We start from the raw sequence: 14446 nt of genomic DNA, 5'->3' as shown, positions 1-14446 counted from the left end.
TGTACCTGCCCTGGGAGTGTTTGATGGGACAGTGCAGAGGGAGCTTTACTCTGTATCTAACCCGTGCTGTACCTGCCCTGGGAGTGTTTGATGGGACAGTGTAGAGGGAGCTTTACTCTGTATCTAACCCGTGCTGTACCTGCCCTGGGAGTGTTTGATGCGACAGTGTAGAGGGAGCTTTACACTGTATCTAACCCGTGCTGTACCTGCCCTGGGAGTGTTTGATGGGACAGTGTAGAGGGAGCTTTACTCTGTATCTAACCCCGTGCTGTACCTGCCCTGGGAGTGTTTGATGGGACAGTGTAGAGGGAGCTTTACTCTGTATCTAACCCCGTGCTGTACCTGCCCTGGGAGTGTTTGATGGGACAGTGTAGAGGGAGCTTTACACTGTATCTAACCCCGTGCTGTACCTGCCCTGGGAGTGTTTGATGGGACAGTGTAGAGGGAACTTTACTCTGTATCTAACCCATGCTGTACCTGCCCTGGGAGTGTTTGATGGGGACAGTGTAGAGGGAGCTTTACTCTGTATCTAACCCATGCTGTACCTGCCCTGGGAGTGTTTGATGGGACAGTGTAGAGGGAGCTTTACTCTGTATCTAACCCGTGCTGTACCTGCCCTGGGAGTGTTTGATGGGGCAGTGTAGAGGGAGCTTTACTCTGTATCGAACGCCGTGCTGTACCTGTCCTGGGAGTGTTTGATGGGATAGTGTAGAGGGAGCTTTACTCTGTATCTAACCCCGTGCTGTACCTGCCCTGGGAGTGTTTGATGGGACAGTGTAGAGGGAGCTTTACTCTGTATCTAACCCCGTGCTGTACCTGTCCTGGGAGTGTTTGATGGGATAGTGTAGAGGGAGCTTTACTCTGTATCTAACCCCGTGCTGTACCTGTCCTGGGAGTGTTTGATGGGATAGTGTAGAGGGAGCTTTACTCTGTATCTAACCCCGTGCTGTACCTGTCCTGGGAGTGTTTGATGGGACAGTGTAGAGGGAGCTTTACTCTGTATCTAACCCATGCTGTACCTGCCCTGGGAGTGTTTGATGGGATAGTGTAGAGGGAGCTTTACTCTGTATCTAACCCGTGCTGTACCTGCCCTGGGAGTGTTTGATGGGACAGTGTAGAGGGAGCTTTACTTTGTATCTAACCCGTGCTGTACCTGCCCTGGGAGTGTTTGATGGGACAGTGTAGAGAGAGCTTTACTCTGTATCTAACCCGTGCTGTACCTGCCCTGGGAGTGTTTGATGGGACAGTGTAGAGGGAGCTTTACTCTGTATCTAACCCTGTGCTGTACCTGCCCTGGGAGTGTTTGATGGGGACAGTGTAGAGGGAGCTTTACTCTGTATCTAACCCGTGCTGTACCTGCCCTGGGAGTGTTTGATGGGACAATGTAGAGGGAGCTTTACTCTGTATCTAACCTGTGCTGTACCTGCCCTGGGAGTGTTTGATGGGACAATGTAGAGGGAGCTTTACTCTGTATCTAACCCCGTGCTGTACCTGCCCTGGGAGTGTTTGATGGGACAGTGTAGAGGGAGCTTTACTCTGTATCTAACCCCGTGCTGTACCTGCCCTGGGAGTGTTTGATGGGACAGTGTAGAGGGAGCTTTACTCTGTATCTAACCCGTGCTGCACCAGCCCTGGGAGTGTTTGATGGGACAGTGTAGAGGGAGCTTTACTCTGTATCTAACCCCGTGCTGTACCTGCCCTGGGAGTGTTTGATGGGACAGTGTAGAGGGAGCTTTACTGTGTATCTAACCCCGTGCTGTACCTGCCCTGGGAGTGTTTGATGGGGACAGTGTAGAGGGAGCTTTACTCTGTATCTAACCCGTGCTGCACCAGCCCTGGGAGTGTTTGATGGGACAGTGTAGAGGGAGCTTTACTCTGTATCTAACCCGTGCTGTACCTGTCCTGGGAGTGTTTGATGGGACAGTGTAGAGGGAGCTTTACTGTGTATCTAACCCCGTGCTGTACCTGCCCTGGGAGTGTTTGATGGGACAGTGTAGAGGGAGCTTTACTCTGTATCTAACCCCGTGCTGTACCTGCCCTGGGAGTGTTTGATGGGACAGTGTAGAGGGAGCTTTACTCTGTATCTAACCCCGTGCTGTACCTGCCCTGGGAGTGTTTGATGGGACAGTGTAGAGGGAGCTTTACTCTGTATCTAACCCGTGCTGCACCAGCCCTGGGAGTGTTTGATGGGACAGTGTAGGGGAAAGTTTACTCTGTATCTAACCCGTGCTGTACCCAATGCTGACATCTCTCACTCTAAAAAGTACAGAAGTTTATCAAAGATCCACACTTACCACTTTTTGCTTCTGTTTTGCTGTGAAATGGAAAAAAAATCAAATTAGGCAATAAAATGTGAATGTGGGCCATTCAGCCCCTCGAACCTGTCACATTAGGAACAGGAGGAGGCCATTCAGCCCCTCGAACCTGTCACATTAGGAACAGGAGGAAGCCATTCAGCCCCCCTCGAGCCTGTTACATTAGGAACAGGAGGAGGCCGTTCAGCGCCCCCCTTCGAGCCTGTTATATTAGGAACAGGAGCAGGCCATTCAGCCCCCTCGAACCTGTTACATTAGGAACAGGAGGAGGCCATTCGGCCCCTCGAGCCTGTTACATTAGTAGCTTCACGCATGAGATTGGCTACGGGATGCCCTTTAATGGGCTAGGTGTTTTACCGAGTTTCATAACTGATAAAAATCAATTTCTGCTGCAGTAGGATAAGCCAGGATCGCCGTTGATTCACCTGTCGATGGAGGTGTGGATCTCCAGCTCCCTGACACCATCTCCCCGAGGCTGGTGGACGAGTTTCCCCCTGCCTTGCTGATGGAAAGGAAAGCAACGTTAGTGACCATCACAAACTAATCTGTGTACGGACTGCACCCACCCACCCCCCGCCCCACCTTCCTGCACTGAATTATTCACGGCTCTTTGATTGACTTAAGCACAGAAATTTACATCGCGTGTATGGCACAGAAACAGGCCATTCGGCCCAACCAGTCCACACCGGAGTTTAGAATCATAGAATGGTTACAGCACAGGAGGCGGCGGCCCTTCGAGCCCGTGCCGGCTCTAGAACATAAGTAGGAGGAGCAGGAGTAGGCCATACGGCCCCTCGGGCCTGCTCCGCCATTCAATAGGATCATGGCTGGTCCGAACCTAGACTCACGTCCACTTCCCTGCCCTCTCCCCGTAACCCCTTATTCTCTTATCTGCTAGGAAACTGTCTATCTCCGTTTTAAATTTATTTAATGTCGCAGCTTCCACAGCTCTGAGGTAGCAAATTCCATAGACTTACTACCCTCTGAGTGAAGAAGTTTCTCCTCATCTCAGTTTTGAAAGGGCAGCCCCTTATTCTAAGATTATGCCCCCTAGTTCTAGTCTCACCCATCAGTGGAAACATCTTCACCGCATCCACCCGATCAAGTCTCCTATCCTGCCAGTACACTTCACACCTAATCTCAGCTGCCTTTTGTCTCCACTGGCCCATTACCATCTCGTCTGGCTTCTAATACCTTTTATTGTCTCTTTTACTTCTTCTGTTCTATCGCAGCACTACCTTCGATCTATTTTATTTCTTTCCAGTTTTGAAGAGGGGTTTCGACCCGAAGCGTCAACCCAAATTTCTCTCCACGGATGTTGCCTGACCTGCTGAGTTTTTCCAGCATTTTCTGTTGTTATCCCAGCTTCTCCAGTCTCTCCACATAACTGAAGTCCCACATCCCCTGGTACCATTCTGGTCAATCTCCCCCTTAACCTTCTCTGCTCCAAGGAGAACAACCCCAGCTTCTCCAGTCTCTCCACGTCACTGAAGTCCCTCATCCCCTGGTACCATTCTGGTCAATCTCCCCCTTAACCTTCCCTGCTCTAAGGAGAACAACCCCAGCTTCTCCAGTCTCTCCACGTCACTGAAGTCCCTCATCCCCCGGTACCATTCTGGTCAATCTCCCCCTTAACCTTCTCTGCTCCAAGGAGAACAACCCCAGCTTCTCCAGTCTCTCCACGTCACTGAAGTCCCTCATCCCCTGGTACCATTCTGGTCAATCTCCCCCTGAACCTTCTCTGCTCGAAGGAGAACAACCCCAGCTTCTCCAGTCTCTCCACGTCACTGAAGTCCCTCATCCCCTGGTACCATTCTGGTCAATCTCCCCCTTAACCTTCTCTGCTCTAAGGAGAACAATCCCAGCTTCTCCATATCACTGAAGTCCCTCATCCCCTGGTACCATTCTCGTAAATCTTTTCTGCACCCTCTCTCAGGCTTTCACATCCTTCCTAAAGTGCGGTGCCCAGAATTGGACACAATACTCCAGTTGAGGCCAAACCAGTGTTTTATACATGTTCATCATAATTTCCACACTTTTGTTCTCTATGCCTCTATTTATGAAGCCCAGGATCCCGTAAGACCTTTTAACCGCTTTCTCAACCTGCCCTGCCACCTTCAACGATTTGTGCACATATAACCCCCAGGTCTCTCTGTTCCTGCACACTCTATTCACCTCAACCACTCCCTGTGGTAGCGAGTTCCACATTTCAACCACTCTCTGGGTAAAGAAGTTGCTCCTGAATTCTGGTGCCAGCCAAGAGTAGCACTCTCTCTCTCTCGCCTCGGAGTCAGAAGGTTGTGGATTCAAATCCTACTCCAGAGACTTGAGCACAAAAGTCTAGGCTGACACTCCAGTGCAGTGCTGAGGGAGCACCGCACTGCCGGAGGGGTAGTACCGAGGGAGCGGCGCACTGTCGGAGGGGCAGTATTGAGGGAGTGCCGCACTGTCGGAGGGGCAGTACTGAGGGAGTGCCGCACTGTCGGAGGGGCAGTACTGAGGGAGCGGCGCACTGTCGGAGGGGCAGTATTGAGGGAGCGCCGCACTGTCGGAGGGGCGGTACTGAGGGAGTGCCGCACTGTGGGAGGAGCGGTACTGAGGGAGCGCCGCACTGTCGGAGGGGCAGTACTGAGGGAGCGCCGCACTGTCAGAGGGGCAGTACTGAGGGAGCACCGCACCGTTGGAGGGGCAGTACTGAGGGAGCGCCGCACTGTCGGAGGGGCAGTACTGAGGGAGCGCCGCACTGTCGGAGGGGCAGTACTGAGGGAGCACCGCACCGTTGGAGGGGCAGTACTGAGGGAGCGCCGCACTGTCGGAGGGGCAGTACTGAGGGAGCACCGCACCGTTGGAGGGGCAGTACTGAGGGAGCGCCGCACCGTTGGAGGGGTAGTACTGAGGGAGCGCCGCACCGTTGGAGGGGCAGTACTGAGGGAGCGCCGCACCGTTGGAGGGGCAGTACTGAGGGAGTGCCGCACTGTCGGAGGGGCAGTACTGAGGGAGTGCCGCACTGTCGGAGGGTCGGTACTGAGGGAGCGCCGCACTGTCGGAGGGGCAGTACTGAGGGAGCGCCGCAGTGTCGGAGGGGCAGTACTGAGGGAGCGCCGCACTGTCGGAGGGGCGGTACTGAGGGAGCGCTGCACTGTCAGAGGGGCCGTCTTTCAGATGAGACATTAAACCGAGGCCCCGTCTGCCCTCTCAGGTGTACCTAAAAGATCTCACGACACTATTGGGAGAAGAGCAGGGCGGGGAGTTCTCCCCGGTGTCCTGGGGCCAATATTTATCCCTCAATCAAACATCACTAAAAACAGATGACCTGGTCGTTTATCACATTGCTGGTTGTAGGAGCTTGCTGCGTGCAAATTGGCAGTGACTGCACTTCATTGGCTGTGAAGTGTTTCAAGAGGCCCTGAGATGGTGAAAGGTCCTGGAGAAATGCGAGGTCTTTCTTTCTTTCTGGGCTGGTGCCAAAGTGTTGGGAGCTTGAAGCTGCTGAGGCTGCGTCGGGTGGACTGAAAGCCAAATATTCTTCTCCCAAGGAACCCTTGCTTTGTGCTGAGCTGGAGGATACTCGTACTCGGTAATTAGAATCACAGAATAATACAGCACAGGAGGAGGCCATTCGGCCCGTCGTGCCTGTGCCGGCTCTTTGAACGAGCTCTCCAATTAGTCCCACTCCCCTCTGCTCTTTCCCCCGTAGCCCTGTGAATTTTTCCCCTTCAAGTATTTCTCCAATTCCCCTTTTGAAAGTTACTATTGAATCTGCTCCCACCGCCCTTTCAGTCAGCGCGTTCCAGATCACAACAACTCGCTGCGTTAAAAACATTCTCCTCATCTCCCCCTCTGGTTCTTTTGTCGATTATCTTCAATCTGTGTCCTCTGGTTACCGACCCTCCTGCCACTGGACACAGTCTCTCCTTATTTACTCGATCAAAACTCCTCGTAATTTTGAACACCTCTATTAAATCTCCCCTTAACCTTCGCTGTTCTAAGGAGAACAACCCCAGCTTCTCCAGTCTCTCCACGTAACTGAAGTCCCTCATCCCCTGGTACCATTCTGGTCAATCTCCTCCTTAACCTTCTCTGCTCTAAGGAGAACAACCCCAGCTTCTCCAGTCTCTCCACGTCACTGAAGTCCCTCATCCCTGGTACCATTCTGGTCAATCTCCCCCTTAACCTTCTCTGCTCCAAGGAGAACAACCCCAGCTTCTCCAGTCTCTCCGCATTACTGAAGTCCCTCATCCCCTGGTACCATTCTGGTCAATCTCCTCCTTAACCTTCTCTGCTCCAAGGAGAACAACCCCAGCTTCTCCAGTCTCTCCACATCACTGAAGTCCCTCATCCCCTGGTACCATTCTGGTCAATCTCCCCTTAACCTTCTCTGCTCCAAGGAGAACAACCCCAGCTTCTCCAGTCTCTCCACATCACTGAAGTCCCTCATCCCCTGGTACCATTCTGGTCAATCTCCTCCTAACCTTCTCTGCTCTAAGGAGAACAACCCCAGCTTCTCCAGTCTCTCCACGTCACTGAAGTCCCTCATCCCCTGGTACCATTCTGGTCAATCTCCTCTGCATCCCCTCCAAGGCCTTGACATCTTTCCTGAAGTGTGCTGCCCAGAATTGGGACGCAATACTCCAGCTGGGGCCGAACCAATGTTTTTTTTACAGGGAAGTCCTTACCCGTGGTTATTCTGCCTTGACCGGATTGCTTCCAATCGCAGTGGACTTGGGATAAAGCCGGTTTCGTATCCTTCTTTCACCAACCGTCCTATCCACCAGTCATTGTTGTATTTCTGTAGAAAGAGGAATGGAGGAAGTGATCTACAGCTGGTGGGGGTGGTGGTGGCGGGGAGTGGTGTCGAGGGTGAGCCTAGACAGTGAGCTGGATCAGGCTATTCCACCAAGGGAGGCGGGGGGGGGGGGAAATCGAAGCCAAACCTAAACCTGTGGGGGAGGTCAGTTCAGAGAGAAACAGAAAGCGAGAATGACCAATCAAAGCGAGCATGATGGTAGGCAACCGGGTCCACTGAGATTCCATAGAATGGGAAGGGGTTGGGTCCATTGGGATTCTGTACAGTGGGAGTGAATGGAAAGGGGTTGGGTCCATTGGGATTCTGTACAACGGGAGTGAATGGGAAGGGGTTTGGGTCCATTGGGATTCTGTACACTGGGAGTGAATGGGAAGGGGTTGGGTCCATTGGGATTCTGTACAACGGGAGTGAATGGGAAGGGGTTGGGTCAATTGAGATTCTTCACAATGGGTGTGAATGGGAAGGGGTTTAGGTCCATTGGGATTCTGTACAACGGGAGTGAATGGGAAGGGGTTTGGGTCCATTGGGATTCTGTACAATGGGAGTGAATGGGAAGGGGTTGGGTCAATTGAGATTCTTCACAATGGGTGTGAATGGGAAGGGGTTTGGGTCCATTGGGATTCTGTACAACGGGAGTGAATGGGAAGGGGTTGGGTCAATTGAGATTCTTCACAATGGGTGTGAATGGGAAGGGGTTTAGGTCCATTGGGATTCTGTACAACGGGAGTGAATGGGAAGGGGTTTGGGTCCATTGGGATTCTGTACAATGGGAGTGAATGGGAAGGGGTTGGGTCAATTGAGATTCTGTACAACGGGAGTGAATGGGAAGGGGTTGGGTCCATTGGGATTCTGTACAATGGGTGTGAATGGGAAGGGGTTGGGTCCATTGGGATTCTGTACAACGGGAGTGAATGGGAAGGGGTTGGGTCCATTGGGATTCTGTACAATGGGAGTGAATGGGAAGGGGTTGGGTCCATTGGGATTCTGTACAACGGGAGTGAATGGAAAGGGGTTGGGTCCATTGGGATTCTGTACAATGGGTGTGAATGGGAAGGGGTTGGGTCCATTGGGATTCTGTACAACGGGAGTGAATGGGAAGGGGTTTGGGTCAATTGGGATTCTGTACAACGGGAGTGAATGGGAAGGGGTTTGGGTCCATTGGGATTCTGTACACTGGGAGTGAATGGGAAGGGGTTGGGGCCATTGGGATTCTGTACAATGGGAGTGAATGGGAAGGGGTTTAGGTCCATTGGGATTCTGTACAATGGGAGTGAATGGGAAGGGGTTTAGGTCCATTGGGATTCTGTACAACGGGAGTGAATGGGAAGGGGTTGGGTCCATTGGGATTCTGTACAATGGGTGTGAATGGGAAGGGGTTGGGTCCATTGGGATTCTGTACAATGGGAGTGAATGGGAAGGGGTTTGGGTCCATTGGGATTCTGTACAGTGGGAGTGAATGGGAAGGGGTTGGGGCCATTGGGATTCTGTACAATGGGAGTGAATGGGAAGGGGTTTAGGTCCATTGGGATTCTGTACAACGGGAGTGAATGGGAAGGGGTTTGGGTCCATTGGGATTCTGTACAATGGGAGTGAATGGGAAGGGGTTTGGATCCATTGGGATTCTGTACACTGGGAGTGAATGGGAAGGGGTTTGGGTCCATTGGGATACTACACTTGGTTCTGGGGCGGTGAACATAGCACGGTTTGACGTTAGTTTCGGTTGAAGTAATTTCTAACCTCTTTTATATGTAGAAAGTCTTTGCAATCGAAGGAGATCGCAGCGCCCTGAACCGGAGAATCCTCATCAAGCGGCCCGCAGTAGGCCACGTTTGTTCGGACTGCAAACGCTACCGGTTTGGTCTGGGAATGGGGGGAGGAAAACGAGCCCCGTTAGTAAGGTGCAATGAGAAGTCAACAGAAGCAAGATGCCTTCTAACAGTGCCTGCACGTTACCTGACTGTCCTTTAGTAAGTTAGAACATAAGAAATAGGAGCAGGAGTCGGCCATTCGGCCCCTCGAGCCTGCTCCGCCATTCAATGAGATCATGGCTGATCTTCAACCTCAACTCCACTTTCCGGCACTATCCCCATATCCCTCGGTTCCCTCAATATCCAAAAATCTATCGATCTCAGCCTTGAATATACTCAACGACTGAGCCTCCACAGCCCTCTGGGGCAGAGAATTCCAAAGATTCACCGCCCTCTGAGTGAAGAAATTCCTCCTCATCTCAGTCCTAAATGGCCGACCCCTTATCCTGAGACTGTGACCCCTGGTTCTAGACTCTCCAGCCAGGGGGGAAACAGCCTCTCAGCATCTACCCTGTCAAGCCCTGTAAGAATCTTGTATGTTTCAATGAGATCACCTCTCATTCTTCTAAACTCTAGAGAATTCAGGCCTCGTCTACTCAATCTCTCCTCATAGGACGATCCCCCCCATCCCAGGAACCAGTCTGGTGAACCTTCGTTGCACTCCCACTATGGCAAGTATATCCTTCCTTAGGTAAGGAGACCAAAACTGTCCACAATACTCCAGGTGTGGTCTCACCAGGGCCCTATATAATTGCAGTAAGACGTCTTTACTCTTATACTCAAATCCTCTTGTAATAAAGGCCAACATACCATTTGCTTTCCTAATTGCTTGCTGTACCTGCATGTTAACTTTCAGTGATTCGTGTACCAGGACACCCAGGTCCCTCTGAACACCAACATTTCCCAATCTCTCACCATTTAAAAAACACTCTGCTTTTCTATTTTTCCTACCAAAGTGGATAACTTCACATTTCTCCACATTATATTCCATTTGCCATGTTCTTGCCCACTCACTTAGCCTGTCTTTATCCCCTTGAAGCCTCCTTGCGTCCTCCTCACAACTTACATTCCCACCCAGCTTTGTATCATCAGCAAACTTGGATATATTACATTTGGTCCCCTCATCCAAATCATTGATATAGATTGTGAATAGCTGAGGTCCAAGCACTGATCCTTGCGGTACCCCACTAGTTACAGCCTGACAACCCGAAAATGACCCGTTTATTCCTACTCTCCTCACCCGTTAATAGTGTGTGTGATAGCAAAGTACGTTAAAAACACAATCAAAATCAAATCAACTTTTATTGTCATTGTTAGTGTACAAGTGCAGTACAACGAAATGTAGGCTTGCGGCTCCCGAGAGTGTACATTTAGATTAAGACATTTAAACATTCAACATACATTTGGCTTGTAATACATTAACATAAATATGACCATGATAAAGTGCATTGGCAGATGTGCAGGCGTTAGAGTTTATTTGTGGAGTTCAGTAGGATGACAGCCCTGGGAAAGAAGCTGTTCCTAAATCTGGTCGTACCGGTGCGAATGCATCTGTAGCGTCTCCCAGATGGCAGGAGGGCGAACAGACTGTGGCTGGGGTGGGTAGGGTCTTTGATGATGGACCGTGACCTCCGTAGACAGCGTTTCTGGTATATGTGCTCTATGGTCGGTAGCCGGGTGCCGGTAATGCGTTGGGCAGTTTTGACTACCCGCTGCAGGGCTTTCCGGTCATAGTAGCTACAGCTGCCATACCATACTGTGATACAGTTCGTCAGGATGCTCTCTATTATGCAGCGGTAAAAGTTAGAGAGGATCAGGGGTGACAGGTTACATCCCTTCAGCCTCCTTAGGAAATATAGGCGCTGCTGGGCCTTCTTCACCAGAGAGGAGGTGTTGAGGGACCAGGAGAGGTCTTCCGTGATGTGGACTCCGAGGAACTTAAAGCTGTCCACCCTTTCCACCACAGCCCCATGGATGTGGATGGGGGTGTGACTTCCGCCTTTAGACAAGAACTCCCATTTATACAGCGCCTTTAATGTAGTAAAACGTCCCATGGCGCTTCACAGGAGCGACTGTCAAATAAAAATTCGACACCGAGCCAGAAGGAGGCCATTCGGCCCATCGTGCCTCTGCTGGCTCTTTTGAAAGAGCTCTCCAATTAGACCCACACCCCTGCTCTTTCCCCAGAACCCTGCAAATTTCTCCTTTTGAAGTATTTCTCCAATTCCCTTTTGAAAGTTACTACTGAATCTGCTTCCACCGCCCTTTCAGGCAGCGCGTTCCAGATCACAACAACACGCTACATAATATAACTTCCAAGTTCCCGCCTGGGTTTTTTGCCAATTACCTTAAATCTGTGTCCTCTGGTTCACAGAAACCCCACAGTGCAGATAGAGGCCATTTCGGCCCATCGAGCCTGCACCGACACATAGCCCACCCGATCCCCGTAACCCCTACACCAACACATATCCCACCCGATCCCCGTAACCCCTACATCAACACATATCCCACCCTATCCCCGTAACCCCACGTATTTAATCCCCCCTAACACTAAGGGTCAATTTATCACAGCCAATCAACCTAACCCGCACATCTTTGGACTGTGGGAGGAAACCGGAGCACCCGGAGGAAACCCACGCAGACACGGGGAGAATGTGCAAACTCCACACAGACAGTCACCCGAGGCCGGATTCGAACCCGGGTCCCTGGCGCTGTGAGGCAACAGTGCTAACCACTATGCCACCGTGTTTCCCGTGGTTCCCGACCCTCATGCCAGTGGAATCATTTTCTCCTTATCTATTGTAACAAAACCCCTCATAATTTTAAACATCTCTATTAAAATTTCCCCGTAAACCTCTTTGTTCTAAGGAGAACAATCCCTGGTACCAGTCTGGTAAATCTCCTCTACACCATCCCAGAAATGGACACAATACTCCAGCTGAGGCCTAACCAATGATTTATAAAGAAAATAAAAAGGTCGAAGGCAGGGCTGCGATCGGACAAAAGAAGAAAAGGAGACAATAAAAGGTATTAGAAGCCAGACGAGATGGTAATGGGCCCGTGGAGACAAAAGGCAGCTGAGATTAGGTGTGAAGTGTACTGGCAGGATAACGACAGCTGCCGGGTGAGAGAGAGAAACAAAAGGATACTGGGGGCGGGGGGGGGAAAGGAGGACCCAAAACAAAGGGGTGGAAAAAATATAAGTAAAAATGTAATAGTGGCCGAGGTTATGATCTGAAGTTGTTGAACTCGATATTGAGTCCGGAAGGCTGTAACGTGCCTAATCGGAAGATGAGGTTGCTGTTCCTCGAGTTTACGTTGAGCTTCCGTGGAACAATACAAGAGCCCGAGGACGGTGAGGTCCGAGTGGGAATGGGGCGGTGAATTAAAATGACAGGCGACCGGAAGCTCGGGGTCACCCTTACGGACTGAACGGAGGTGTTCCGCAAAGCGGTCACCCAATCTGCGTTTGGTCTCCCCAGTGTAGAGGAGACCGCATCGTGAGCAGCGAATACAGTAATACTAGATTGCAAGAAGTACAAGTAAATCGCTGTTTCACCTGGAACGGGTGTTTGGGGCCCTGGGCAGTGGGAAGGTATAAGGGCAGGTGTTGCATATTGGGCAGAAACAACAAAAACCCAAAGCAAACTCAATTGAAGAAGGGTCAAACCTGAAACGTCAACTCAAATTTCTCTCCACGGATGTTGCCTGACTTGCTGAGTTTTTCCAGCATTTTCTGTTGTTATTTCAATTGCTACTTGGCCCTAAACAGACAATACAACATGGCTGATTACCTGACCATGGTAAAGGATAGCAAACTGAGAAAAACTTTGACAATGTACAGACTTAGTGAACATAACCTGGCGATCGAAAAAGGTAGACACAGGCAGACCCGGCTACCAAGAGAGGACAGGATATGCTCTCACTGCAGCCAGGGAGTGGTGGAGACAGAGATGCACTTCCTCACAGCTTGTAGAAAATATCAGGGCATAAGGGAGAATTTCTACCCAAAATTCACAAAAATATGCCCAGAATTCAGAAATTTGAATGACAACCAAAAACTCCCATACCTACTAGGGGAAGAGAGAAATTGTGTAACACTAGCGGCACACTATGTTACAGCTTGCCATAAACAGAGGGACAACCACTAAATATAAGAAAAGAGTATATACAAATTATATGAAAGTATATTTATACACTCAGGGATATATCTGTTTATACACTGTATGGATAGATCTGTATTTTTGTGAACAAACATGAATGTTTTTCGATGCTTTGGCAACATAAGATGTAACTTGTCATGCCAATAAAGCGATTTGAATTGAAAAATTGAATTGCATCTCCTGCGCTTGCACGGGAAGGTGCCAGGCGAAGGGGAGGGGGTGCTGGGGGTGATAGAGGAGTGGACTAGGGTGTCTCGGAGGGAGCGGTCCCTACGGAATGCTGAAAGGGGAGGGGAGGGGAAGATGTGTTTGGTGGTGGGGTCACTTTGGAGGTAGCTTACTTTTTTCCTTTAAATTTTTTCCACCACTTTGTTTTGGGTCCTCCTTTCCCCCCCCACCACTTCCCTTTTGTTTCTCTCTCACCTGGCAGCTGTCCTTATCCTGCCAGTACACTTCACACCTAATCTCAGCTGCCTTTTGTCTCCACGGACCCATTACCATCTCGTCTGGCTTCTAATACCTTTTATTGTCTCCTTTTCTTGTTTTGTTCGATCGCAGCTTTGCCTTCGATCTTTTTATTTTCTTTCCAGTTTTGAAGAAGGGTTTCAACCCGAAACGTCGACTCAAATTTCTCTCCATGGATGTTACCTGACCTGCTGAGTTTTTCCAGCATTCTCTGTTGTTATTTTGGATTTCCAGCATCTGCAGTATTTTGCTATCGTACTTGCATTCTGTATGTTTATTTACTATCTAATTTACACTGCGCAATAGTGAGCAAGTCAGTACTTTTGTATGCATTCTGAAACATTACGATACAACTCAGTGGCTTGCTCGGCAGCATTAGTGTTCATTTAAGATTGGTGTGGGACTGGAGTCACATATAGCCCAGACACTAAGGAGGGCATAAGGAGATATTAGGACAGGTGACCAAAGGCTTGGTCAAAGAGGGAGGTTTTAAGGAGCGTCTTAAAGGAGGAGAGAGAGGCGGAGAGGTTTAGGGAGGGAATTCCAGAGCTCGGGGCCCAGGCAGCTGAAGACACGGCCGCCAATGGTGGAGCGATGGAAATCGGGGGGATGCGCAAGAGGCCAGAATTGGAGGAGCGCAGAGATCTCGGAGGGTTGTAGGGGGCTGGAGGAGGTTACAGAGATAGGGAGGGATGTAGGGGGCTGGGGGAGGTTACAGAGATAGGGAGGGTTGTAGGGGGCTGGAGGAGGTTACAGAGATAGGGAGGGTTGTAGGGGCTGGAGGAGGTTACAGAGATAGGGAGGGTTGTTGGGGGCTGGAGGAGGTTACAGAGATAGGGAGGGTTGTAGGGGGCTGGAGGATGTTACAGAGATAGGGAGGGTTGTAGG

At 50.5% G+C, this 14446-nt stretch overlaps 1 protein-coding gene across 2 annotated transcripts in view; it reads right to left on the bottom strand.

Annotated features, from left to right (window-relative positions):
• The window catches only part of LOC147097141 (voltage-dependent L-type calcium channel subunit beta-3-like), a 35469-nt gene that overhangs the window by 12885 nt on the left and 8138 nt on the right, over nt 1–14446 (bottom strand). For both annotated transcript variants that reach the window (XM_085973017.1, XM_085973016.1), the window contains exons 3-6: nt 8860–8982; nt 6992–7104; nt 2741–2817; nt 2295–2314 (exon numbers count right to left, since the gene is read on the bottom strand). In XM_085973017.1, the coding sequence (XP_085829143.1) occupies nt 2295–2314; nt 2741–2817; nt 6992–7104; nt 8860–8982 (333 nt within the window). The remainder of the gene's footprint in view (nt 1–2294; nt 2315–2740; nt 2818–6991; nt 7105–8859; nt 8983–14446) is intronic.

The sequence above is a fragment of the Somniosus microcephalus genome, chromosome 33, assembly GCF_052327205.1.
Source record: "Somniosus microcephalus isolate GS21.2 chromosome 33, FLI_Smic_1.0, whole genome shotgun sequence".
NCBI lineage: Eukaryota > Metazoa > Chordata > Chondrichthyes > Squaliformes > Somniosidae > Somniosus > Somniosus microcephalus.
The sequence above is the reverse complement of the archived record's forward strand: the minus strand, read 5'-3'. Positions and strand labels throughout refer to the sequence as shown.